The following is a 26,363-nucleotide window of genomic DNA, read 5'->3' as shown; positions in this document are numbered from 1 at the left end:
TCCCAGTCCAATAGCGTGTGGAAATTCACACGCACCACGGGATACAGCGTGTGACCCGCGCACCCCTGGAATCCAGTTCCCAGTCCAATAGCGTGTGGAAATTCACACGCACCACGGGATACAGGTTTGCTGACGTACTTGCGTGTGTAAGTGGCCGCGCACCCATTAAATACACGTACATAGGCCAATCGCGTGTACGCGCACTTTTGTCCAATTACACGCGATGACACTCTGACGTGCAGTATCTCCACGTGTGCCCCGTCATCACGTGCTGAGTGGGGAACACCCGTGCGGGTCACGTCACAGACGCGCTTACGCTCTGAGGGACTCTGGTCCAATAGAATCGCGTATGCGTGCTGACGCGCTTACGCGCTAAGGGCCTTTCCTCGGATTTCACGCTGACGTGCAGGATATTCACGTGCCAAATCACTCCGTATCAAGCTGGCCACGCGAAAACACACGGAAGCCCACGCTCCTGCCCAGAAGGCCGAGTTACTGCCCCCCAGTGCCCCGAGCAGCCTCCCACGTGCCATCTGCTGCTGCCTGCCTGCCTGCTGCCACCGTGCCCTGCCATTTGGTGCCTGCACATCAGCCATCTGCAGGGGTCCAGTTGCTGTGTCCACCCCTGCTGGAACTGAAGACTCCCGACTGGGATTACATCGCTCCACAGCCCAGCCCCAGGACCCAGTTGCCCACCCACACCTGCCTCTGGGGTTGCCATGTCGGGCACTTCCACATCTGGCACCAGTGGCAACCCCAGGCCAGAGGGGCAGAGGGGCACCAGCTTCACTGTCACCGAAGTTGGTGTCCTGGTGGAGCATGTCCTGGGGCAGTATGATGCCCTCTTTGGATCGTCCCGCGCCAGCAAGGAAGGACGGCAGAGGATCTGGGCCGACTGTGTGGTTGCCATCAACGCGGAGGGGGTGGCAACCCGCGACGTCCTGAAGATCAAGAAGCGCTGGGAGGACTTGAGGTCCAGGACCCTTGTGAAGGCCCGGTGCCTCGTGGAGGGGGGCCGGGGCCGCATGAGTTCCATCCAGATGAGGGTCCTGGAACGCGTACGCCCAGCGCTCCACGCCCAGATCCTTGAGAGGGAGGCCCGTCTGGAGTTGAGCGCTAAGTGTCCATGCATTACTGTGTGAGACAGGGCATGTTGCGGTGTGCTGGTTCTATGATACTTGCCTGTATGTGTGCCATAGGCCATGTATGCATGTATGTGTGCAGGGACATCATGGTAATGCATGTGCGACCAGTGATGTGTGATGCACATGGTTGTTGCATGTGTTGAAATGCCGCATGGGGAGCCCTAATCAGATTTTGAACATGAGAGCATGCCAGTCTCTGTATCTGGACATGGGTGGGGGTGAGGGATGGGTGCTGATGCCAGGTACATATATGGTAGCCATGTCTGTGTGCCTGACCTGCGTGTCTGTGACTTGTGCATGCCATGGATGCATGACACATGTGTGTGACAATGCAGAGATTCAGTAAAGCAGCCAAATTACCCTTGTATCCGCTGTGTTTGGTGTGTTTGGGGCCAGATGGATGTGACTGAGGTGAAGTGTGTGCATGTGATGGGCATGAGCCATGATGCATGTGAGTTACATATCATTGAATGTTTCAAGAGTCCATTGGACATGCATGGAAATGTCCATGGCATGCACCATGCCTGTTACTGTGTGTGTTTTGCCTGGACTGACCCATGTGTTGTGGAGGGACATGATGGAAGTGTACTTTGACAGTGGTGCTCATCTGCTATTGCTTCCTGTCTAGGGGACCATTGTACAGTGCCCTGATGCTTGTGTTCTTTGTCTCCCTCTACGCAGCGGCTAGTGAAGAAGAGGGCGGAGACGGCGCTGTGGAGCAAGGCGGCGGGGATGCCCCCACGGCTGCAGCGGAAGGGGTGGGTGAGCCCCCACAGGGGCCTGCTACGGTGGGAGACGGTGAGGAGCCATCCAGGTTGGTGGTTTGCACAGAGGAGGAGGAGGCCGCCACTGGGGCACACATGGGGCCTGGTGGGGGCATCCCTGCTGGTGCAAGTGGTGCAGTCCAGGGCCAGGGGCAGGAGGCAGCACAGGTCACCGTGGAGGGGCCTGTGCATGTCGCTGTCCCTGACCCTGTGAGTGCACCACCATGCACCAGCAGGGATGCCCCGTCCCAGGCCTGTCCGCAGGTAGAGGGGATGTCCATGTCACCTGACTCCCCTCCACCTGCGGATGTGGGAACCCCTGGCCGTGTGGAGAAGGTCCTGATTGGGGTCGCGATGCGCACGGCTGTGATTCGTGATGCCGTGCGTGCTTCCCGGGAGGAGCACGCACGTCATCACGAAGTGCACCGTGCCGACGTGGTCCAATTGGGATCGGCCATGTTCGGGGGTTTCCTGCATGTGTTGGCCAATGTGGCGGCCCTCTCCTCCTCTGTGCAGGCTATCCACCAGTCGTTCTCCTTGCCGTCTTCCAGCCCAGATGCCACCAGGGCCCCCTGTGGACCTGCCCCGACCAATGCAGCCAGCTCGGTGGGGATCCCATCCCTGCCACAGTCGGGAGTCAGAGATCCAGCAGGGGTGGACACCAGAGCAACTGGACCCCAGCAGATGGAGGATGTGACGGCATCATCGGGCAGGGCACGTGCACGACGGCGTCGGTGGTTTCCATCAGCCTGGATGCCGTCGTGCTGGCACAGGCAGTTGCGTCGGAGGCAGCAGCAGGCTCAACGTGGGAGGCATCATGGCTCGGGGCCATCAACATCAGGGGTGCAGGCATCGGCCGGAGGGCAGGAGAACCCTGGAATGGGAGTGGCTTCCGTGTGGGAGAGGTTGTGCCAGCGGATAGGTGCGGAGCGGCAGCGGGCAGAGGAGGAACGGCTCACGATGGTCAGGGCGGAGGACTCCATGCGGAGGGCGCTGAGGCGGGCTGAGTGCCTCGAGGGTCTTCGCAGGGAGTTTGAGCTTGACACTGCGTTATCCCTGCGGGACCTCGGGGCCAGGGAACATGCCCGCCTCCAAGCCATTGACCAGGAGTTCGATGATGCCCTGGCCCATGACAACAACCAGTGAGCCGTCCGAATAGCCCGCTGCCTTTGTATATAGTTGTATAGTTAGGGTTAGGTTTCCTTTGTTTTTTTGATTTTTTTTTGGTTGTGATTGGACAATGCACCACTTTTTTGTATATAGTTCACTTTTTAGTTAGTAGTCAGTTAGGTTTAATTTGGTAGGGCTCATGGACCCAGGATGATCTTCTTCATTGGCTTATTTTAATTTTTCAGATTATTTTCTTGGACATTCATCTTGTTTTGTTTGATTTGCTTTGTGTTTTTTCTTATTTCATTTCCATTCTACTTGCTGTTAAATACATATTATTTTTTTAATCTTCAATGTGTCGTATCATCTCATTGCTTTCAGGCATGTCATGTTGGGTGTTTTGTCATTCACTTGCAGCCATTGTGTGTGACAGACATGTGTTAAATTGCATTATTTAAATTGGGGGTGTAACATGTAATTGCCTTTGATATGTGGGTGGGTGTGATAGTTGGTTGGGCCTTTTGGCAGGGGAGGATGGGCATTACGGACATGATTGGGGAATGTTGGGACCCAGGTGCAGGGGGCATGGATTGGACATGGGTGGGGGCCTGCTGGCAGGTGCCCCACAGTGCTGGGGGGGTGGGGGTGGTGGTACACATGAGTGGGGGCCTGGTGGAGGATGACCCTGCACTGCTGGGGTGTGGGGGTGGTGGGTGACATGAGTGGGGGCCTGGTGGAGGGTGACCCTGCACTGCTGGGGTGTGGGGGTGGTGGGTGACATGAGTGGGGGCCTGGTGGAGGGTGACCCTGCACTGCTGGGGTGTGGGGGTGGTGGGTGACATGAGTGGGGGCCTGGTGGAGGGTGACCCTGCACTGCTGGGGTGTGGGGGTGGTGGGTGACATGAGTGGGGGCCTGGTGGAGGGTGCCCCTGGTGGCTGGGGGGTGGGGGTGGTGGGAGACATGAGTGGGGGCCTGGTGGAGGCTGACCCTGGTGGCTGGGGGGTGGGGGTGGTGGTAGACATGAGTGGGGGCCTGGTGGAGGATGACCCTGCACTGCTGGGGTGTGGGGGTGGTGGGTGACATGAGTGGGGGCCTGGTGGAGGCTGACCCTGGTGGCTGGGGGGTGGGGGTGGTGGTAGACATGAGTGGGGGCCTGGTGGAGGGTGCCCCTGGTGGCTGGGGGGTGGGGGTGGTGGGAGACATGAGTGGGGGCCTGGTGGAGGCTGACCCTGGTGGCTGGGGGGTGGGGGTGGTGGTAGACATGAGTGGGGGCCTGGTGGAGGGTGCCCCTGCACTGCTGGGGTGTGGGGGTGGTGGGTGACATGAGTGGGGGCCTGGTGGAGGGTGACCCTGCACTGCTGGGGTGTGGGGGTGGTGGGTGACATGAGTGGGGGCCTGGTGGAGGGTGCCCCTGGTGGCTGGGGGGTGGGGGTGGTGGTAGACATGAGTGGGGGCCTGGTGGAGGGTGACCCTGCACTGCTGGGGTGTGGGGGTGGTGGGTGACATGAGTGGGGGCCTGGTGGAGGGTGACCCTGCACTGCTGGGGTGTGGGGGTGGTGGGTGACATGAGTGGGGGCCTGGTGGAGGGTGCCCCTGGTGGCTGGGGGGTGGGGGTGGTGGTAGACATGAGTGGGGGCCTGGTGGAGGGTGCCCCTGGTGGCTGGGGGGTGGGGGTGGTGGGAGACATGAGTGGGGGCCTGGTGGAGGCTGACCCTGGTGGCTGGGGGGTGGGGGTGGTGATAGACATGAGTGGGGGCCTGGTGGAGGGTGACCCTGCACTGCTGGGGTGTGGGGGTGGTGGGAGACATGAGTGGGGGCCTGGTGGAGGCTGACCCTGGTGGCTGGGGGGTGGGGGTGGTGGTAGACATGAGTGGGGGCCTGGTGGAGGGTGCCCCTGGTGGCTGGGGGGTGGGGGTGGTGGGAGACATGAGTGGGGGCCTGGTGGAGGCTGACCCTGGTGGCTGGGGGGTGGGGGTGGTGGGAGACATGAGTTGGACATGGGTGGGGGCCTGCTGGCAGGTGCCCCACAGTGCTGGGGGGTGGGGGTGGTGGGGGACATGAGTTGGACATGGGTGGGGGCCTGCTGGCAGGTGCCCCACAGTGCTGGGGGGTGGGGGTGGTGGTAGACATGAGTGGGGGCCTGGTGGAGGGTGACCCTGCACTGCTGGGGTGTGGGGGTGGTGGGTGACATGAGTGGGGGCCTGGTGGAGGGTGCCCCTGCACTGCTGGGGTGTGGGGGTGGTGGGTGACATGAGTGGGGGCCTGGTGGAGGGTGCCCCTGGTGGCTGGGGTTTGGGGGTGGTGGTAGACATGAGTGGGGGCCTGGTGGAGGGTGACCCTGCACTGCTGGGGTGTGGGGGTGGTGGGTGACATGAGTGGGGGCCTGGTGGAGGGTGCCCCTGGTGGCTGGGGGGTGGGGGTGGTGGGAGACATGAGTGGGGGCCTGGTGGAGGGTGACCCTGCACTGCTGGGGTGTGGGGGTGGTGGGTGACATGAGTGGGGGCCTGGTGGAGGGTGACCCTGCACTGCTGGGGGGTGGGGGTGGTGGGGGACATGAGTTGGACATGGGTGGGGGCCTGCTGGCAGGTGCCCCACAGTGCTGGGGGGTGGGGGTGCAAGGGGACATGAGTTGGTGTTCATTAGTTCAAGGAGACATGTGCCTTTGCTGGGGGGCATGCCCATGGTGGGTGGGCTGCCTGCGGGACATGACCAGGGATGCAGGGTAGTCCCCTGTGGTGTGGGCTGCCTGCAGGGGCCGTGGAGGGTGTACAGGGTACACCTGGGAGGACCCACACTGTCAAATCACATGTGGAACTTCCCGCGCACCCCTGATATACACGCGCCCAGGCTATTCGCGTGTGGAACTTCCCGCGCACCCCTGGAATACACGCGCCCAGGCTATTCGCGTGTGGAACTTCCCGTGCACCCCTGAAATACACGCGCCCAGGCTATTCGCGTGTGGAACTTCCCGCGCACCCCTGAAATACACGCGCCCAGGCTATTCGCGTGTGGAACTTCCCGCGCACCCCTGAAATACACGCGCCCCCAGCCTATTCGCGTGTGGAACTTCCCCCGCACCCCTGAAATACACGCGCCTAGGCTATTCGCGTGTGGAACTTCCCGCGCACCCCTGAAATACACGCGCCCAGGCTATTCGCGTGTGGAACTTCCCGCGCACCCCTGAAATACACGCGCCCAGGCTATTCGCGTGTGGAACTTCCCGCGCACCCCTGAAATACACGCGCACAGGCTATTCGCGTGTGGAACTTCCCGCGCACCCCTGAAATACACGCGCCCAGGCTATTCGCGTGTGGAACTTCCCGCGCACCCCTGAAATACACGCGCACAGGCTATTCGCGTGTGGAACTTCCCGCGCACCCCTGTAATACACGCGCCCAGGCTATTCGCGTGTGCAACTTCACGCGCACCCCTGGAATACACGCGCCCCCAGGCTATTTGCGTGTGGAACTTCCCGCACACCCCTGGATCTTCCCGCGCACCCCTGTAATACACATAGCCCGCTCCCCCAGGCCCGATCGCGTGAGGAACTTCACGCGAACCCCTGTAATACACGTAGCCCGCTCCCCCAGGCCCGATCGGGTGAGGAACTTCACGCGAACCCCTGTAATACACGTAGCCCGCTCCCCCATCACGCAAACCCCTGTAATACACGTAGCCCGCTCCCCCAGGCCCGATCGCGTGAGGAACTTCACGCGAACCCCTGATATACACGTAGCCCGCTCCCCCAGGCCCGATCGCGTGTGAAACTTCACGCGAACCCCTGTGATGCACGTACCCTGCTGAAATCGCGTGTTAGACTTCCCGCGCACCCCGGTATACACGCACACGTATTTTTTGTCAGCGGGTGTCCGTGTTTGTGGGTACCCCTTTGCACGTCATTTTTCCTGGAGGGCCACAGTATGGGACATTCATCATGGCAGTATATAGGTGCGATTTGTTGGCGCACCTTTTGGCGCACATTTCTTACAGCCGCAGAGACGCTACCGCCTGCTTTCTTGTGGCGGTCGTGTTTGTGCCTGTGCGCTGGTTTGAGCGTGCGCTTTTTTCCCCTATTCTATTCCATGAATACGTGTTGTAGGCGAGCGTGTGGGCGTTCCGCGCACTTGTGCCCTGTACTTCCCCCGTGACGCCCACGTTTTGGCAAGTTGTTCCCCATTCCGAGTGTTACGCCCGTGTTCCGCCTACTTTTGTTGCGTGCGCCGCGCTATGTGCGAATTTCCCTGTGGCCTGTGCGATTTTCGCTGTGACCTGGCGCACGCTGTTAGATGGCCTGTGCGCCAACGTGCGCCGCGCACTTTTTTATCGCACATCCGCTGGTTTTCTCGCGCACGGCCTTCCATGAATCGACGTGCGCTGCTTTTCGTGCGATTTTCGCAATTGCACTGCGATTTTCGCTATTCCACTGCGAATCGCACGTTTTTGCCCACTTGCGCCGCGCTAATTATTCCATGAATCGGCCTCTTAGTCTTCAGGAAAAACCTGTTTCTGGCTGGGGGAAAAACTTCACAAAGGAAAACCCCACTTTAAGCCTGGATGTCTCATCTCAGATCTAATGACTCCGCAATAAAATGTGGTGCTGGTAAAGGCGTCAAAAGTATTCTGCAGACCTGCTGGGTAGGAAAGCAGGGACTTCAAAGAAAGCCATCCTTGGCTGGAGTATGACTAAAAGGTGTGAAGACTTGGGGCACCAACTTCAAAGAAACTCATAAAAAAACCTCTGGTCCCAGGCTGGCCCAAGGCTTGCACAGGGAAACAGATGGCTGTGCTGGGTGAGGCAGACCTCCCATTTGCTAAACAGGAACACTCAAAATTTATTTAAAAGACTATTTGAATTTGGGCATTTTTCACAGCAACCATACTGTGGATTGATTACATTTTTATACAATTTTCTTATGTAATTTCCAGGCGGTTTTGGGGATATAAAATGCATCTACCTGTGACTCTGGGAACTGTAATGGCCAGTTAGACTAGGTTTCTGTTTGATCTGAACATGTTCCAAATGTGAGGGTTGGTGAAAAGGTGGAAAATGAAATTAGGGATATTCTTAATAACTTACAACTTCATAACTATTGTTCTTTTTATGGAAATGACACAAATGTGCCAGATGGCCATGCTACATCATACGAATTTGACGGTCGGCTTATCTAATTCTCAATGATCAGCTAAAACAGAAAATATGTTTAGTATGGCAGTTTCTAGTACAATAATGAAGTTGTGATACATAACTAGTTTTGCCAAAAAAGTTGAAGGGAGAACAAAGGATGATGACACATGGGAATAGACAGATGTTGCTCCAAACCCCCAATCCTGACTGGGGGCGGAGATAGAGAGGGGGTAAATGTCCAATGCTAGGGGCAGGGATTATTGTAGGGTTCTTCCCCAAGATTGTAAAATTGGTGATGTAATTTCTGCTATATAAGGTGGACTGCACTAGGACAGGGGACACACAGAAAAATCAGGGAGACCGAAAAAGGAGAAAGACAGGAGGACAGAGAGAAGGCTGCTGAAATTTACCATCTGACAGCTGTAAGAAGACACCAGAGGAGATTGCTGAGAGTGCATCTGGGTGGAGCTGTCTATTTCCAGGAAGGCCTCCAGGCTGATTGGGTCCTGTGGTGGCGAGCGGGAGGCCATCTTTGAGAGTGGAGTGACCAGACCCCTGCCTTATCTTTCCAGAGTGTCCTGAGATGCTGCTGGCTTTCCTGAACCTTAAGCAGAAGCTTGCTATGTAAGTAGAACTAAGCCCTGGAAAACCAAAAGGTGGGGGAGTGTGCTTGCCTTGAACCTTTCCCTTTATAGTGGGTGTGGGGTGGGGGACAAAACGGTCTAGATCCTTAGCCTTTGTAACCAAAAACATTAATTTGATTAATTCCTCATTTGGCAGAAAACTATGGAGTGATTTTTGTTAAAATTCGCAATTAACAAAGCTCACTTGCAAGTGCGCGATAAAAACTATAGCCTATAATTTAATTAGGTAATCCTTGTTGTCCAGCTGACCCCGACTTCTTTAAGGAAGAGGGGTGTCTTTGTTCTTAAATCAGTCCAACTATTTTTATCCATCTTCCCCAACACAGGCCTTTAAGTAGGGGTGTCTGAATTCCAAAATTCCCCAAAGCATTTTCTGTCTGACTTCCCAACCTAGACCAAAGTAAGGGGTGAGCGTGGAGGGGGCTGAAAAACAAAGCGAGAAATCACCCTATGTTTATTTTAAACCAAAAGTGTGGGTGAAATTATAATTGCCATATATATTTTTATCAATCTTTAAATCCTACTGCTAGCCTTTTAAGCCTGCAGAAAATCAAAATCGCACAAACTTCCATAAGAGCCTTCTGTACAGATCAGTGTAATTATTTTGCGAAGTGAAATTTACAGAAATAATTATGTCTGTTTTTTTAACTCACTTTTGTGATTTATTTGTGCTGAGAGAAGTTGATTGTGTGTGCCACGGATAAAGTGGTGTCTATGACATTTTCATGCTAATTTCTATTATTTTTAATTTAAATAAATACCATTACATTTCCTGTACACCGGCCTTGTTTTTGGCTCATTGTCAGCTCAGGGGCGAGGGACCCAAGGGGCATGATATGTGTCTTAGATAGGGCTAAAAAAGAATCTGTTAAACAGTTTGTTGAACAACCACATGCGTGGGGAAGGAAGGGACACCCCGTGTTGAGGGTGGCTTCTCAATAAACCGTTACAGTTAATGAATTGTTCTCTCAAACTCTGAAGAAGGGTTTGTGTAGGGGGATTGTTTGATTTGCACATTGATACTAGGGTATTATGCCATGTTATGGCTATCGTGTGTTGAATCGGAGTAGTGGACATAGAGGATGGACTTGCATGAATGATGTGGATGTGCATAAATCATCCAATTGGATGGGGAAACGTCTGGACCACCCAGATGGTAGGAGTCAACACAAAGAGGAAGAACCACCGATGAAAGCTGCCTCTACTCCAAGAGCGGCCATTAAATGAGGCTTTCGACCAGGCCTTGCATGCACAGTAGAGCATTGCTAGCCCAGAGCGGTCCAGGCCAGCCCAGGTCAAAACTTGGCCTCTGGCATGACCTTCAACTTGGGCCAGTGCCTGCCCAAAGCAGGGGCTGGCCATGAGCACCCCCAGCTTCCCGGCCCTGTAAAACATTTTAAAAAACAAAACACGGACCTGAAGTGCCCCAACAAAACAGGAGCAGGCTTGTCTGACTTCCTGACCAGGCTGCCTGAATTTCTGTCCCACCCCAGCCACTCATTTGATTGGCTTGGGCTGAACGGGATGTCAGGTGGCCGGGACAGGAAGTCGGGTGAGTGTGCTGGTGTTATGTGGCAGCACAGCAGCGGATTTAAAGGGAAGTGCCGACCCCTTCCCCTCACCCATCAAAATATAATGGGGCAGTCCCCCAACATCATGCTACTTTTCCTGCCCCAGCCTCCTTCACCCGCACCAACATTCTGATCCCTGCCTTGAGTGCTGCCAGTGCCCATCCCCCACCTTTCTTCTCCAAAATCATCAGTGTTCCCTACTCTGTGGGCCCCCAGCCCTGTTTCCTACCTCTGAGACCCATGTCACGCCTTTTCTCTGGCCCCCAGTTCCTGTTCTCAGTCGCTAGCACCCTTACCTCCCTTGTCTCTGCACCGTCACACCCCTTGTCTTTTCTAGCCCCATCACACCCCTTTCCACAGCCCCTAGCTGGGTCACACTTCTTATCTCAGCCCTTAAACCCCCTGCGTCCCCTTTGATCAGCCCCCTGCCCAGCTCACACCTCTTTGCTCAGCCACCAGCCGCCTCACATCCTTTTGCTCAGCCCCCTGCTCCCTCACACCCCTTTTCTCATCCCAACACCCGCCCCTTTTAAACTGTTTTCTACGAACCAGCCTCTTTTTTACACCCCCCAGTGTTAGGCAAAGTTTGCATGCAGAACCCTCTGGGACGACTACACACAACTATGACTGCAGGTTTAAGCAAAATCATAAATCTGTATCACACAGTGTTTGGTAGCTAGCTGAGCAGCCAGACTTATCTCAAGAGGGAATGTGAGCTGGTAAGGGTGTTACACAAAGGTCTACAATAACAAGTATTCAGATAGACACTTAGACTCAAGGTTTCTTGGTAAAACACTTCTTAATTGATTACACTATCATTTATAAAGCATTCACTAAATGAGGCAACCAATATCACTCACAAGTTATAATACAATACTGATTACTAAGCAGTTGAGCTTCCTTGAATTAGGAGCCAAATAGCATTTAAGTAGGAGCAAAAAGGCATGTTAAATAAAACAAATATTACAATTACTTTAAAACAGCGCAAATAGTTTGAGTTCACCAGAGGAGTTGATTCAATGCAATAGGTATGCCAAAGTCAATGGGCTAGTGACTTGTATAAGTAAAAACGGTTCTGGTATTTAAAATGGAAAAGTTTTTGCCACGGTACTTAAAGGTAGTCCAAGGAAGAAAGATTTGTATGTCGGGTCACAAGCTGACTAGGCCTGCAAGTTGCCAAAGTTCCACAAACTTTTGCGGTGAGAGGCAAGTTCTCTCGTTCGGGTTTTCACAGTACCTTAGTTTATATTGAAGAAAAGGAAGCAGCTGAAGACTTCTGTTCCTGGCAGTTCTTGCAGATCTCGCTGTTCCAGAGCCTCAGTCGTGGGGACAAGAGGGAGGACATCGGGGGACTCTTGCACTGCACGGGGACTAATTGCAAAGCTGGCAAATTGGCAAATCTTTGATTACGGTTGCTGTTCTTCAAACACTCAAGCTGGTGTCCTTCCCCCTGGTTAATCATAACCAGCTCTGAGAATGGTATCCAGGTGGCTTACGAGTTGATTGGTCCCACCAACTCAAAGGGAGAAGTCGTCCTTGAAGGGCCTTCTCTGTCGAGGTGAACTTGGCGATTCGGGCCTGCAGCAGGGCTCCACCGGGTAAACCAACCGTCCAGTAGTTGCAGCAGCCGTCTTCTTCCAGCTCGTCTTCAGTTCTTTCGTTCCAGTGGTCGACTCTGCCTTTCAGCCCAAGAGACTTGCCTTTTAAACAGTCTTCTCCCATTCATTCCAGCATAGCTGCCACTCACCCAGAAGGGTGGCTGTCCTTGCCGGACAGTCAGCCAGCCAATCATGCCAGAGTACATTTGGGTGTCCTAGGAGACTAAGCACAGGGAGTTTCAGGAACCTTCCTCACTTCCTGCCCACCCCAGACACTCAGGCGCCAGAGACGGTCTTCAGTCCTGAAGCCCGCCAAAGGGATAGGAACAAAGGGATGAAACCTGGATTGGCGCGCAGAGACAAACTCTAGAAGGACCTTTCCAAAAGACCGGGACCTGTTTAAACAAAGGGGGCCTAGGCGCCATCTTGAAAAACATGGCTCCTGCGATTTTTAGCTACCAGTGTTCGTGGTCGGGAAAAATCATGATAGTTCATTGTAAAACCACTGCCACCAGCCATTTCGATAGGAAAGGGTAGCATTTCACTGCTAAATGAGTTCCTAGACATAGGGGATACTAGGTAACCCCTCCAGCACTCTATTGTAAAATAGTGTGTGCTGGGTCTAGGAATTTAATAAGACTAGTAAAGTCAATTTAACCTTACATTCTCTGGGAAACAGTAGTTTATTGCAGAGAAGACAGCCTAAAAAGCTTCCCTGTGTCACTGCACTGAGGGTGCCGTGTACCACACATGAAAAGATGATGCCTATGGGGTTATCTAAAACTCCATAATGAAATGAAATAAACAAAGAAAACAAACAGAATTAAAAAGTTCAAAACCCCAAAGTCTAGCAAAAGAGCTGGAGGGCTCTAAGGTAGAGGGAATTAGCAAATTTTTGAGAATGCTCCCTAACCCCCAGCCCATCACCCCCTCCCTGTTTCGCATGACCATTTCCCTGGCACAGCTCGCGTTGGCCCTAAGAGCCAGGCCAGAGCCCCTGACTCCACCCTAGCCAAGAGATCCCTGGCTCTCCCAACTCTAATGCCCAGGTGTCTGTAACAGTGTCTGTGGCCTTTGCTTTGGCAGGGGTTGCCTATGCAGAGGGCTCTATTAGGTATTTTGGTGCAGAGATCCTACAGATTTCCGCCATTTAAATCCAAGAGAAAATTAAAGTAGCAACACGAGCTGAAGCTTCTCACAGTAAACGCTGAGGGAACTGTATTGCCTGCTCTGGAAAAGTCTTAAACTAAATAGTATCAATCTCTTTCTGTTTCTAACTTACTCAGTACTACACTGAAAATAAAAGCCAAGAAGAAAAGCACAAAGCGACCTTGGATCAGTCCAGGGAACAAAGAATGAGACAGGCACATCATGTTCAAGCAACAGGGTCTCTCCCATGGGCCCCTCCCCAGCCCTTCTCACTGTCATGCTAGCTGCTGAGCATCTGTTACATAGCGGGCCATCCCCTACTATGACCCCCCTCCCCCAGAAGCTAAGACATGGAAGCAATGGTTACTTTTCCAATCACAATAAAACAGAAACAATTGTATATTTTTTGTAAATAAAAGATGACATTTAGGCGAACAACAAATTGAATGAGCATAGCAGCCCCCCATCTCCAGTTTAATATCAGTGTTTCCCCCCGAACTCCCTTTTTATCCAGCACCCCTAACCACCATAAATATGCTTGCCCACCCCCTCACAGCCAGATACACGCACACTGTCAAAAACACACAACATACACACAGTCACGCAAACACACCTCACAGCCGACCTCCGTATACTTCCTGCCGTCCCCACAGCGCCTGTCAGCCCCTGCCCGCACTTGTGTGTCACAGGGGCACAACAGGTGGATTTAGAAAGACTGCTCAGAGAGGTCTTCCTATTAAATAGACCATTGTACTCAATACCACTGAGCGTGCAAATCAATATCGTCAGAGATTTCCGTGCCCCCCGATCCTTTTGAATGTCCCCATTTCCTATGCCAATGAAGTTATGGATCTTGGGGTTTTTGTGGGACGCTGATCTGTTTCTCACTGTGCAGATCAACAAAGTTGTTAGTATATTTTTTTATAGGTTTCGGCTACTATGAAAGTCTCCAGTTTGTTCCTGCAGTCTTACATGCTCAAGTGGTGGGGGCGCTTATAAAGACCAACTTTGACTAAACTAAATTTTCATTATGGGTATCACTAAGAATCTCAACATTGCTATGTGTTTAATTTGTAAGCTTCCCACATTGGCCAAGGTTTCCACTGGCTACCTGTCCAGCAGAGGATTACATTTAAATTGCTCTGCCTTATGTCCAAGTGCATGCGTGGTCTGGCTCCTCCTCATCTATGTAAGAACATTTTCCGACACTGTCCAACCCGTTCCCTTCGATCTGAGTACAAGAATATTTTTGTGGTGCCTCATTCTCTATTCCGCTCTCGTGGTGATAGACGATTTGCAGTTGTAGGCTGAAGTTGTGGACTTTGCTTTCATTGGACCCCGCATATCAATTCGCTTATAACATTTTGAAAACAATTGAAAACGTTTTCTTTTAAAGTATTTTTCTTTGAGTTCTTTGTAGTATCATCTGAACACTGCTACAGGTTTCCTGTGTCGTCCTTCAGGCAGGTACGCATGATAAAAATCCAAAAATGCAACTGCAAAATAGAAAATGGCATGATGGAGCACACCTCAAGCCCATCACACTACCATGTACTTCCCTGAAAGTACTAGAAACTACCTGCATTGGGTATATGCTTGTTTCCAGGAGCATAAAACATTTGCCCTTTTCTGATCAGTCATATTCTTTGGTCATTTTACATTCATGCCAACACTGTCAACAACGGTGGGTTCCTTCTCACCTGAATCCTCTCTGGACGTTGACTCTAGTGCCTTTGTGGGAGGAGATGTGGTATTTTTCTTTCTTGCAGATTTCCGGTCTTTGTAGAGATAGGGTCTATCATGGGAAGAAGCCACTAGGCCCACTGAGTTCCTGCCAAGGCAAGAGACCCCCTGCCTGTGAAAACCAAAAGAAGGGAAAAAGCCTTTTGGACATAAAAAAAACCCTCCTGTTGATATCTTGGTCCGGTTGAAATCGAAGGAGCAGACCAGGGTGGATTCCGGATGGTAAAGTCGAAGCATAGCAAGGAAGTCCTACTAGACTAATCAATAGAATCACAGAACTCGAGTTTTCAAAGTAGTATCCGAGGCTGTCCAGTATGTGAGGATGAGGAGAAGGAAATCTCAAGAGTGGGACAGCAGTACAGTAAGCATGAGTAGACAGAAAAGAAAGGAAGCAAGGCTCTCGTAGATAGTTAAAGCTGAGCTGAAACTCTATAAATAAACAGCACAGAGAAAAATGTGCAACGTAAACAAGCACGCAGACCGACGCTCGAAAGGAGAGGTAGAAGCGGTCCAGAATGAAGCAGGAGCGGGCAAGGAGTAGAGAGAGGCGTAGGGACGCAGAGGAAATAAGTGTCTTATCCAAAGCAGATAAAAGAGGTTGCAACACGCGGATGCGATGCCAAGAAACAAATAAATGAAGTGAGCGCTGCCCTCTAGGAAAATACACTAGACCAGGAAAGACGTCTAGAGAGAGCGTGATGGAATGCTAATGGCATCGCACACACCACCCCTGCCACACTTTCCAGGAGGGGTGAACGGTGACAAACAATCACAAACTCCATCCCTTCCAGCCATTCCCTTTCTTACTAATGCAAATCTTACATGGAAGTTTAATATTTGCCCACTTTTACCCTCTTTTGCTACCCTTTTCTGTTCTGTCACACAAAAGGCTGGGTCTGTATTTATATGAGGGGACCAAGCTAGCAATCAACGGAGGACTGTGCATGTCATAAAGGGTAACACATGAGGTGAGGGGTTTTAAATATGTGGCACAGAATAATCCAGGTCTTTGTGGAGTTGGCAAAAGAAGCACGTTCAGAGCACCAGTTAATCACTCTGGTATAGAATATGCATGCTTAAATACCCAATCTACATTCTGATGAAGTCTCCTGCCTCACTCACTCTGCAGATAGGCAGGGTGTGTATTATGGTGGTTGGCTGTCACATTTAGCCAGTGGATATTGGGTATAGGGGCAGCATGGGAGGGGCCCCAAGTCACTGAACCTTGGACTCTGCCACTGGGAGGGGACAATCCCAGGTCTACACCTAAGGCCAGACTAGGAACTCTAGACCTAGCCCACCCCAATAGTCAGGTAGGAGAGCCCAGTCCTTACAACCCTGTCCTCATCCAAAACCCTTTGTCAGACCCTATGCAACAATACAAACCTTTTCCCTCTCCAACTTAGTGAGCATGAAGCTCAGTCTGAGCAGTCCCAAACTTACATGAGTAGAAAATGAAGCCTTCCCTTTGAGAGCGAAGGTTTCTCTGCGTTTCCCAAGAGTAGCAGGTTTTGTGTTACACAGTTACCTTAATTCTCAGATATCAAAAAACTCTTCTTAGGGAGTTTGCAGGACCTGTGATGAACTCTGTGGAACTGCAGGCACAATGTTGCAATTTTGCTACTTCCTGAATATTGAGAGTTCAGAGGGAGAAGAAACACTTCATTGACTTTATTTACCAGCAAGAAACTCTCCTGTCGTTGTTACAAAGTTATTATTTCCCCATATGCTCAATGAAAAAGTTCTCCAAAAGGTTACCCAGTATGTTTACATCTTCTTGTGGCAGCAATGGAGAGCAGGAAGAAGTGGTGAGAGCTAAGAGGGTCAAGGAAGAGGCAGTGAAATCAGAGGGTGAGAGTGAAGGGAAGGAGGTGGTGGAGTTGGGCAAGTGAAGGAGGAGATTATACTATCAAAGTGAAAGATAGAAGAGATGGAGGTGGATGCAATTAAGAAGGTGAAGGGGAAAGTGATAATATTAGAGGGAGTGAGTGAACAGAAAGAGGTGGTGGGAGTTAAGAAGATGAAGGTGGAGATGATAGCATCAGACAGTGAAATTGGACATGAGGAGATGGTAAGCAAGGAAGAGTTAATAACAATGGAGGAGGAAAGAGACCAGGAGGAGTTGATGACATCACTAGAAGATAATGGAAGTTGAGAGGAAAAGCTAGGAGGCTAGCTGCAAGAAAAGATGGGCAGAACCAAGGAGAAAGAGATTGTAGTGACACCTAACATTGGTAGTGACACAGAGCAAGTAAGACCAGAGTGAGGGCCAGACAACATCACATGGAGGAGGTGCCAGTTGTAAGACATCTGGTATACAGGAGATTGATGGAATGACATCTGGAGGAGAAGGAATGGCTGAGGCAGAGACAGCAGGTGGCAGGTTCTGGTAGGCCAAGTTGACCTTATGAAAGACTAGATTGTGGAAGGGGGATTTATTGTGAGTTTAGACAGATGAAGAGAGACCAGAGGAAGTCCAGTAGGAACCTAAGATCCCCTGCTGACCACAATCGAATCAACCTCTCAAAGCATTAGCATCCCCTGCACCCTGGCATGCACACTGCCCCTCTGGATGGAATTCTCTCCTCTCTTTCCCCAGGATCGCCTAAAAATGATTGCCTCCCTCGAACCTACTTTTTGCTCTGGCTATATAATTACGGCCTCCATCATTAAACAATTGACGGACCCAGCACTCTATGCACACCTCAGCATCATCAATGGCTCCATACAGAAGGATTATTCCCAGACACCATTAAAACCGGTCACATATGACCTATTTTGAAAAAAAACAACCCTATATCCAGATGACGTAGCCAACTACCAGCCCATTACAAACGTCCTGTTTATTGACAAAATCTTGAAAAATATAGTTGCTACACAACTATCCAGCTGAATTGAACAAGTGTAGCAACGAGACAGCCACCATCCAGGTGGTGTATGATTCCCTCCACTACATAGATAAAGCAGACTCATGCTTCCTCGTCCTCCTTGACCTCTCGGCTGCATTTGATATGGTCAACCACCGTCAACCACTGCATCCTTCGCCCCCTCCTTGCTGACACAATGGGATTCTCTGGCACTGTCCTGAATTGGTTTACCATATACCTCTCAGGCAGACACCAGGCTGTTCAAATGAACGTGTTGCCTTCTAACCAACTGCAGGTCTCCTGCAGAGTCCCTCAAGGCTGCATCATCCTCTCACCAATCCTCTTTAGCCTTTACATGGATCCTTTGGGCACTCTTCTCAAAGATCCCAATATAGCCATCTACCAATACTTGGACAATACACAGTTGTACATGAGAGTAAAGATCACACAGTACATCATTTGTCTCTGTGATTGCCTAGCCTAAATCGGTCCCCCTGCTAAAAAAACAACTTGTCTAACAATGGCTCAATTATTTGCGCCTAGAATGTTTTGATCCACAACTCTCAAATTCTGTAAAATCCTTAGGATTCAACATTGACAGCAGCCTGTTCTTCCAGACACACATAGCCAAGAAGGCCCAACGAGCTTGACTCCGAATCTATACTCTTTGAAAAATCAAACCCTTCATCCCACCGCAGGACTTCCATACTTTAGTGCTGGCCCTTCTGGTCTTGCACATCGATAGGGGAAATACACTACTGAAAGGGCTCCCAGCTGCTCACTTGGCACCACCTAAAAGCAATCCACCATGCTGCAGCACGTCTTATTACATGAGCACGGAAATTTGACTAAATTACCCCCATCCTACGCAAACTACATTTGCTTCCACTCCAAGCGAGGATACTATTCTAGACTGCATGTATCATCTGCAAAGCAATCACGAGTAGCACACCAGCTTACCTGGCAGATAAGATCCACAAATTTGGTGGCACACGCTCCTCGCGCAGCAAATTGACCAACCTGCTTGAATCATAACTTGTCTGCAAAGAGAGGACCTGCAACCAATCCCTCTCTTGTCATGCACACACCCTCTCGAACTTGTACCGGGTATCGGCTCGTAATACCCCCACAATTCTCCTATTTTGCAAATCTCTCAAAGCATGACTTTCAACATCACCTGACCAAGGACTCATTCCAATGGATGCTCATACCGACACACAGACCTCACAGTATTGCTCTATTGTTAAAGATGACAGCCGAAATGATGGCTACCCACACTCTGTACAGCGCTCCACTGCTCTCGAGCTAGGTTCATGCTTTAAACAATAAAAATCAAAATTATAAAAAATACTCTGTCAGGTACATCCACTTATGTGCCAGCCGACCTGAACTCATAAAATAGTGAGTCGTGGTTACAGGATCCTGGAAAACTCACATCTAGGCCAGACCAAGGAGGAGGAGACTATAGGGCACCCTCAATCCTTCAACACCTGGAATGGTTGGGGTAACCCCTCTTGAACTGTTTGAATTGGATCATTTGCTTTAGAGTCCAGGAAGGCCTAGTTGTATACCTTCTAGTAAGACACATTAGAGCAAGTGAGGTTCCTCCGAGAGAGTGTGTCCCAACTCTATTTTGAGGAAAAGCCATCTTGATATTTATTTTGTCTGTGGAGGATCCTCATTTTGCGCATATTATTGAAATAGCTAAATACAGTACACTTTGTAGTGTGCTGCCTGCACATAGTTACAAAACCACAAAATCAACAACAAAACTGTTATCAGGAGCAATGCAATAGTTCGGTGTCGGATCTTATGGATAAAGTCAGGCATCTTGGCCTTATATTCTGAAATCAGAAATACTTTCCTGTCCATACTTAGCACCTTACAATCAATTTCAAAACCATGCTAGCTGTAAAATATCACACATGATATTTTCAGGGACATACCTACTTGGTGAAAAACTGTAAACTGGTGTATGCTCTTGTATGCTACTTGTGGGATGTCTCAACCTATGTTTCGTTTTGATTGCAGATGCTATAGAGGCAGACCTAGAGTTTTTATTCTGGGCCTTGTGGTATGATATTTTTTTCCTTCCATGTGCTACTTTACAAGTAATGCTCATTGGAGGAAGGTCCTCATGACAACTCCCTTTAAGTAATAATAGCCTTTAGCTGTCTAACAGTATTCCCCCAAAAAGTGCAGGAAAGTTAAGGATCCCTGTCAATAGAAGTACAAGAAAGCAGGATTTGTTCCTGAACTTGACCCTATTTAAATCATATTACTCTAATATATATTGTATAACAGTGTTTCTTTGATTAACTAGAAAATAAAACTTTAGTTATTTCTTTGAAGCACAGTATGGCTATATTCCGCTGGTATATAGAGAGATGTCCTCAATCTGACTATTGTTATGTGTAGGCCAGTAAGGTTCTATAGGAAAAACTACGATGTGCAGTTATTTACAAAGATACTGCTACTAATGGATATAATCTGGCTGGAGAAGTAAAATATGTGGTTCCTTACAATATTTTTGACTCGGTGTTTCTACCACCGTGTTCCATAAAGATATAGTAAGCATTTAAACTGTGACCATGTTATTATCACTGAGCACATATATATATCTGTTTATCTTTTGCAGCCTACAGATGCCATAACAAGAAGAAAACCGAACCACCAGTAAGCATGTTTGTTCAAATGCTTTTTGGTATCTGCAATATTAAAATTTTGCTTTGCATGCATTAATATCATTATTACTATAATTACTATTATTATTTATTTTATTATTTTTAGAGGAACCTATGCCACGGTGTCAACATTGCATGGTTTGCGCATGACATGATAAAACTGTGCTTTGTTTTTGATTTTTTTTAAACAATGCATAGCATTTGAAATTTAAGGTATATAATTATATCTTTTTTAATGTGCTTTATTTTTATTAACAGAGTAATATTTGAATAACTCACCGGACGTTAATAAGTTTCAAAACTAACACATTTTCTCTCTCAAAATTGTTACACATTGCCACCTTTTTTAACCCAAAAATCCCCAGAATGTGACCGATAAGCCGGGAACCTGCGTTATCTATGTGATGAATCAGAAGTGATCATCACAAAAACAACTGGATAGAGACCCTTCTAATGTGGCCAGGGAAAGGCAGATGCTTCCTGACCTTTGGGGTGGTGTTCTGCGACAGGATCATATGGGGGGACTTGGGTCAGGGAAATTAGGAAACTATACCTTCTCTAGTGATCCCACAATTTTAATGGCTGATTGTAAAATCTTAGTATGTGGTGGAATCAGGCAAAAGAACAATCGGGAATTCAAGTCCCATATTGCTTTCAGTACTGGGACAAGGAAGAGGAGTTCAGAGTTGCAGAACTATGCTGCACCGTCTAATAGCTCTAATGGCCAACACCTGAGTGGTACTTGTGACTATTTAAGACCCCCTCAGGTGCAGGCCAAAATAATTAATCTGCTGTGTGAGAAGCATAGAGGATACACCAGGACCGCCGTTGCATTTGCCGAGCGTTGAGGTCCTGAGAAAGTCGTAGAAGTTGTCTCAAGGTGCAGAGATTCTGCAGTGGGAAGAGGTGTCGAGGCTGACTATCCCGTGGGAGAAAGGAGCTCTCCCAGTTCTGTGCGGTTCCCTGATGGCTGGCCAGCACCAGAGTACTTAAGGAGTGAAGCAAACTCCCAGCACAGAAGGAACGATCACAAGAGGTGTGACCGCAGCGGTCAAATGTTTGAGTACTAATGTGGGAAGCAGAAACCTAACCAGCAGTGAGTCGGAAAGAAGGGCAGAAGAAACCCGGTGAACCCGGGCGCTCTGTGGATGACCGCTGTCTGGAAACAGACACTTTTAATACCAAACTAATGAAATCAAGTATTTTTGGAATAATTCTTATTTAAAGAGGAGTGGGGAAACGAAAGACTATATTCATTGTTGCCAAAGTAAAGAGGAGGCAATACGTGATCAAAAGAACCAATATTGCCTAAGCTAAAAGAATGGGGCAAGACCTGTAAATGAGTATGACTACCATTGTCAAAGTAAAGGCAGGGGCAATACTTGGACAAGAGAACCAGCAATGCCTAAGCCACATAGATGCAATAATAAATGTGAAGGAAACATGTTTTCCCAGAGAAAGAAAACGAAATCAGAGATATTATCAGCCCTCCTTGTAATCATTATCAAGCGGGAGAGGACATTAACCTGCATTTCATGTGGCAAAGAAGTCAGAGGAACAAAGGACTTCAATGGGTATTATGTAATTGTGAAAGAAGCTATAGCTCTCAATGTTGCTGAAGTTTGAAGACCTTTTATGAAATTTGAAGTAAACTTCACCACTGAGTACTAGTAGTAGTAGTAGTAGTAGTAGTAGCAGTATTAGTAGTAGTAGTAGTAGTAGTTGTTGTAGTAGTAGGAGTGTTATTCTGGGAAGCGAGTATACCAGGAAAGGCACTTTTTAGTGGTTAGTCCTGGCAGGTTAGCAGACCAGGAAGAAGACATTGAAGTACTACATTGTGGTTGAAGGTTGTGGTGGAAAGTGTCAAGGCCACTAGAAGGTGGTGATGTGAACTGTGATAAGAACTCATCCTGACAAATTCTTATAAGAGAAAGATATTGAACAATCAAAGAGTTGGAAGATAAAAGTCTTTTGGTTTTTTGTTGAAGCAGAAAATTGTTAAAACCTTCAACAGTCGCATTCGAAGAATACTTTGTGTTGCATTTAATCCAGGTGGCATTTTTCATACAGAATTTGGATACTGAAAATAACTTTTTTGAAAAAAAAATGTATTAGTTTAAATTCAAACCTTTAAAATGTTACACAAACAAGACAAAACAATAAGTTACACATTAATATTTAGCCCCAACTATCCTCCTCCCTTCTCACGTCCCATGTCAAGTTATTACAGAAGACTTCACATAACCAAGTCTTTAGCGTTACTGAATCGTCCTTACGTTTACTTGACATCTTATGCTGGCGGCCGTTCAATTGCATTTTTTAATCTCTCTTCAATTAAGGCCAAGAAGGAAGTCAGGGTCATAATTAGTTTAATGTCCAATCCGTTCCACATTCTCTGCCACCATTCATCCGCGCACACAGACTGATGGCCATCATACCACTGGGCCAGATGAATTGATCTTACGTCCTTTAGTTCCGGACAGAAAAGCACAAGATGCTTGAGGGATTCCAGCTCTTTGTTGCACAAGCGACAAGGGAAATTTGAACTTACGTTACAAGCCCAATGGCTGGTCCGCTCCTTGGTTTTAATTGCATTTAGCCGGAATAACATGAATAATCTACTGGCTTTCGAATTTGGAAATCGAATCAGATATTTTTGAAGTACATTGTAGCCTCTTGCTTCAGCAGGAGAGTCTTTCATAGCGCTTGCAGAATGGCGCTCACTACATGTAGTGATCCAATCGGCGCGCTACATCATCACTTTAGCTGCCGTAGGATTTGAGTGGAGAGTTTCCAAGCTGATGTTATTGATTAGTAAGAGATCTTCGCATCGTTTCACCCACTGAGATAGAATGTCTGGGCCTCAACTTTCTTGACTGGAATTTTGATCTAAGAATCCTGCTGTAATCCTGAGGAAGGGGAGACTGACCCAGGGTACAAGGAACTTTGGTTATAAAGTTGTGTTTGCACATTATTATTATATCACTTCCATCAGGCAGATCCGGTGACTGCAGGCCCCCAGATTTAGGATTTTCAAATTTAGGTGGCCTCTCCACTGTATACCTGATACGCTTACTGTGTTCCGAATTTGTGGTAAACTAGCGCCTGCCGCTCTCTTCCTGTCCGCTTGCGCTTGTCCTGTCCCCCCCACTCCCTCCTATTCTATTGTGCTCTCTATTTCACCGATCTTTTCTAACTGCTTCTCCATTGACTATCCTGCTCTCCTCACTAAATCTGGTAGGAAAAAGTTTAAAAAGGACATCCTGGTCTCCAACCCAGGGCTCCCTATCGCTGACACCTACACTAGTGCCTCCTCCAAGGAAACCCTCACTGACATCCTCTTTTTTGTGCCTTCACCCGACCTATGGACCCTTCATATGGTCTCTGTGCTCTCTCCTTTCTCCTCTTCTCCCATTAATGGTGGCACCCCTTGGGATGTCCTCTTGGCCTTCTTCCACTCCTCTAAGGCCATCATTAATGTCTACGCTAATGGGACCGTCTTGGTCCAAGGCCCTCAGGCCAACCTTCACCTCTTCGATAGACGCTTCCCACGCCTCATCAACTTCCTTTCCTCTCCTGCTGTGCCCCCTCCTCTGTCCTAGACTATCTTGCCTCTACCCTCCCTCCCCAGCCCCTCTCGTGCTCCTTCTTCACCTCCGCAGGGCGTACCTCTGATCTGTACCCCTCCCCGGAAGTCCTTCAAAGATGGCAACCTTCTCCACATTGCCACTCTCAATTCTCGCTCTGCCGTCAAACATTCCTCTGATATCTGCCGCCTTCTTGAGGAACTTGACCTTGACATACTCGGTCTCACTGAGACATGGTTCACAGCCAGCTCTGTCACCAGCTTTGACACACTCCTACCCGACGGTTACAAGATCCTCTCCATGCCCAGGCCCAACCGTGCTGGGGGGGTGTGGCCCTTATCTTCCCTCAGTGGATTCCTGCCACTGTTACTCCCACACAGACCTACTCCTCTTTTGAATGTCTTGTCTGCCTACTCTCTCTCTCTCTCTCCTAGCCATTCCCTTACCGTGGCTACTATCTATCGGCCACCTGGTCAAATTTCCTCCTTCCTCTCCGAGTGGGCGGACCTCTCCTCCTCACTCCTGTCCTCAACCACTCAACTCCTCTTTCTTAAAGACTTTAACATCCACCTGGATGCCTCCTGTCCCCCCTCTGGACTCTTTTGCGACCCCTGCGACTCTCACTCTCTATTCTCCCGTCTGGGCCGACTCATTCTGCAGGGCACACTCTTGATGCACTGATCTCCTCTGACCTTCCCCTCTCTGTTCCTCTCTCCACTCCTCTCTCCTGGAGTGATCACTTTCTCCTCTCCTCCCACGTCACCCTCCCTACCCCACAGGCAAAGCCACCCCCATCACTGCCACCTTCCTTCTCGGTCATCCGACCCATGAAGCGCGTGTCAGTTGAGGCTTTCGCTGCCACCTTCTCGCCCCCTCCTCCCCCTTCGGCTGACTCCCACCCTGACACAGCCCTCTCCACTCTGCTATATCTGATACCCTTGATATCCTTGCCCCTGTCATGAGAATCCGCCTGAAGCCCAAAGCCAAATGTAACTCCTGGTATGACTCGGATCTCGTCACCCTTAAACGCAAGTGCAGGGTGGCAGAGAGGAAATGGCATGCTTCATGTTCATCCTCTGACACACTGGCCTGTCGCCTGCTCCAAAGGCAATACCGGCTCTCCTTTCTCACCAAGAAGAGAGCCCTTATCCAAGCCCGCATCTCTGCGGCATCTAACAATTCGGCCGAACTCTTTAAAATCTGCAAGGAGCTGGCCAACCCTGCTGCAGTCTCTACCTCTCCTGTCCCCTCCCAGGCCATCTGCACGGCACTGGCCTCTCACTTCATCTCTAAAACTCAGGACATCCTGTCCTCACTCTCCTCCTCTCACCCCCTCCCTCTATTCCCTGCTTTTCCTCTGGCCCCTCTGTAGCCACCCCTCCTCCCTCTTTCTCTGCCTTTCCCCTTTTTTCTGCTGACGAGGTTTCAAGACAAGTCCGATCTATGAAAGTCTTGTCAAAACAGTTCCACCCCTGTTCCTCCAAAACTATCAAGGACCAGATCGACTCCTTGGCTCCTGCCCTTGCTGACTTCTGCAATCACTCCTTTGCCTCTGGAGTCGTCCCATCCCCTCTCAAGCACTCCCTTGTGCACCCCCTCCTTAAGAAACCCTCTTCCGACCCTTCCTGCCCATTTAACTATCGCCCAATCTCTATCACTCCCTTCCTGGGCAAGCTCCTGGAGAAACTGGCCATCTCCCAGCTTAATCTCCATGCTGAATATGTTGGTAGTCTTCATGACCATCAGTCTGGCTTCAGAGCTGCCAGAAGCACGGAAACTGCTCTCCTGAACATCCGTGAGGACCTGCTCTCGAACCTTGACTCTAACATTCCATGTGTTCTCATTTTGCTTGATCTCTCTTCTGCCTTTGATACTGTGAACCATACCATCCTGCTCAACCGTCTCCATGATAACCTGGGTATCACTGGTCAGGCTCTGGTGTGGCTGACCTCTTTCCTCTCAAATCGACCCTCCCAGGTCCAACTGAGGTCTTTCCTCTCTGACATCTTTTTCTCTACCTGGGGTGTCCCCCAGGGATCTAACCTCTCTCCCTGGCTGTTCAACCAGTATCTGGCACTTCTCGCCCACCGCATCGCCGCTCTCTGCCCCTACATTCAGTGCTATGCGGATGATACCCAGCTCATTTTCAGGCTACCCTCGGCCTCCTCTTCTCCTTCCCTCATCTCTGACTGTCTTTCTGCTATCCAGGAATGGTGTGCCGCCAACGACCTCTGCCTTAATGCCAGTAAGACTGAGATTCTACTCATTGGCACTCCCACTCCCTCCTTCCCTGCTGCTCTCTGGCCGGCCTCTCTGGGTCCTCTTCCTGCCTCTACCTGCAATGCAAAAAACCTTGGGGTCATCTTCGACTCCAC

At 49.8% G+C, this 26,363-nt stretch overlaps 1 protein-coding gene across 4 annotated transcripts in view; it reads left to right on the top strand.

Moving 5' to 3' along the window:
- ZNF365 (zinc finger protein 365) overlaps nt 1–26,363 on the top strand; it is a 563,327-nt gene that overhangs the window by 498,109 nt on the left and 38,855 nt on the right. For all 4 annotated transcript variants that reach the window (XM_069611199.1, XM_069611196.1, XM_069611198.1 and 1 more), the window contains one exon: nt 20,356–20,393. In XM_069611199.1, the coding sequence (XP_069467300.1) occupies nt 20,356–20,393 (38 nt within the window). The remainder of the gene's footprint in view (nt 1–20,355; nt 20,394–26,363) is intronic.

The sequence above is a fragment of the Ambystoma mexicanum genome, chromosome 8, assembly GCF_040938575.1.
Source record: "Ambystoma mexicanum isolate Mex_15411 chromosome 8, UKY_AmexF1_1, whole genome shotgun sequence".
Taxonomy (NCBI): domain Eukaryota; kingdom Metazoa; phylum Chordata; class Amphibia; order Caudata; family Ambystomatidae; genus Ambystoma; species Ambystoma mexicanum.
The sequence above is the reverse complement of the archived record's forward strand: the minus strand, read 5'-3'. Positions and strand labels throughout refer to the sequence as shown.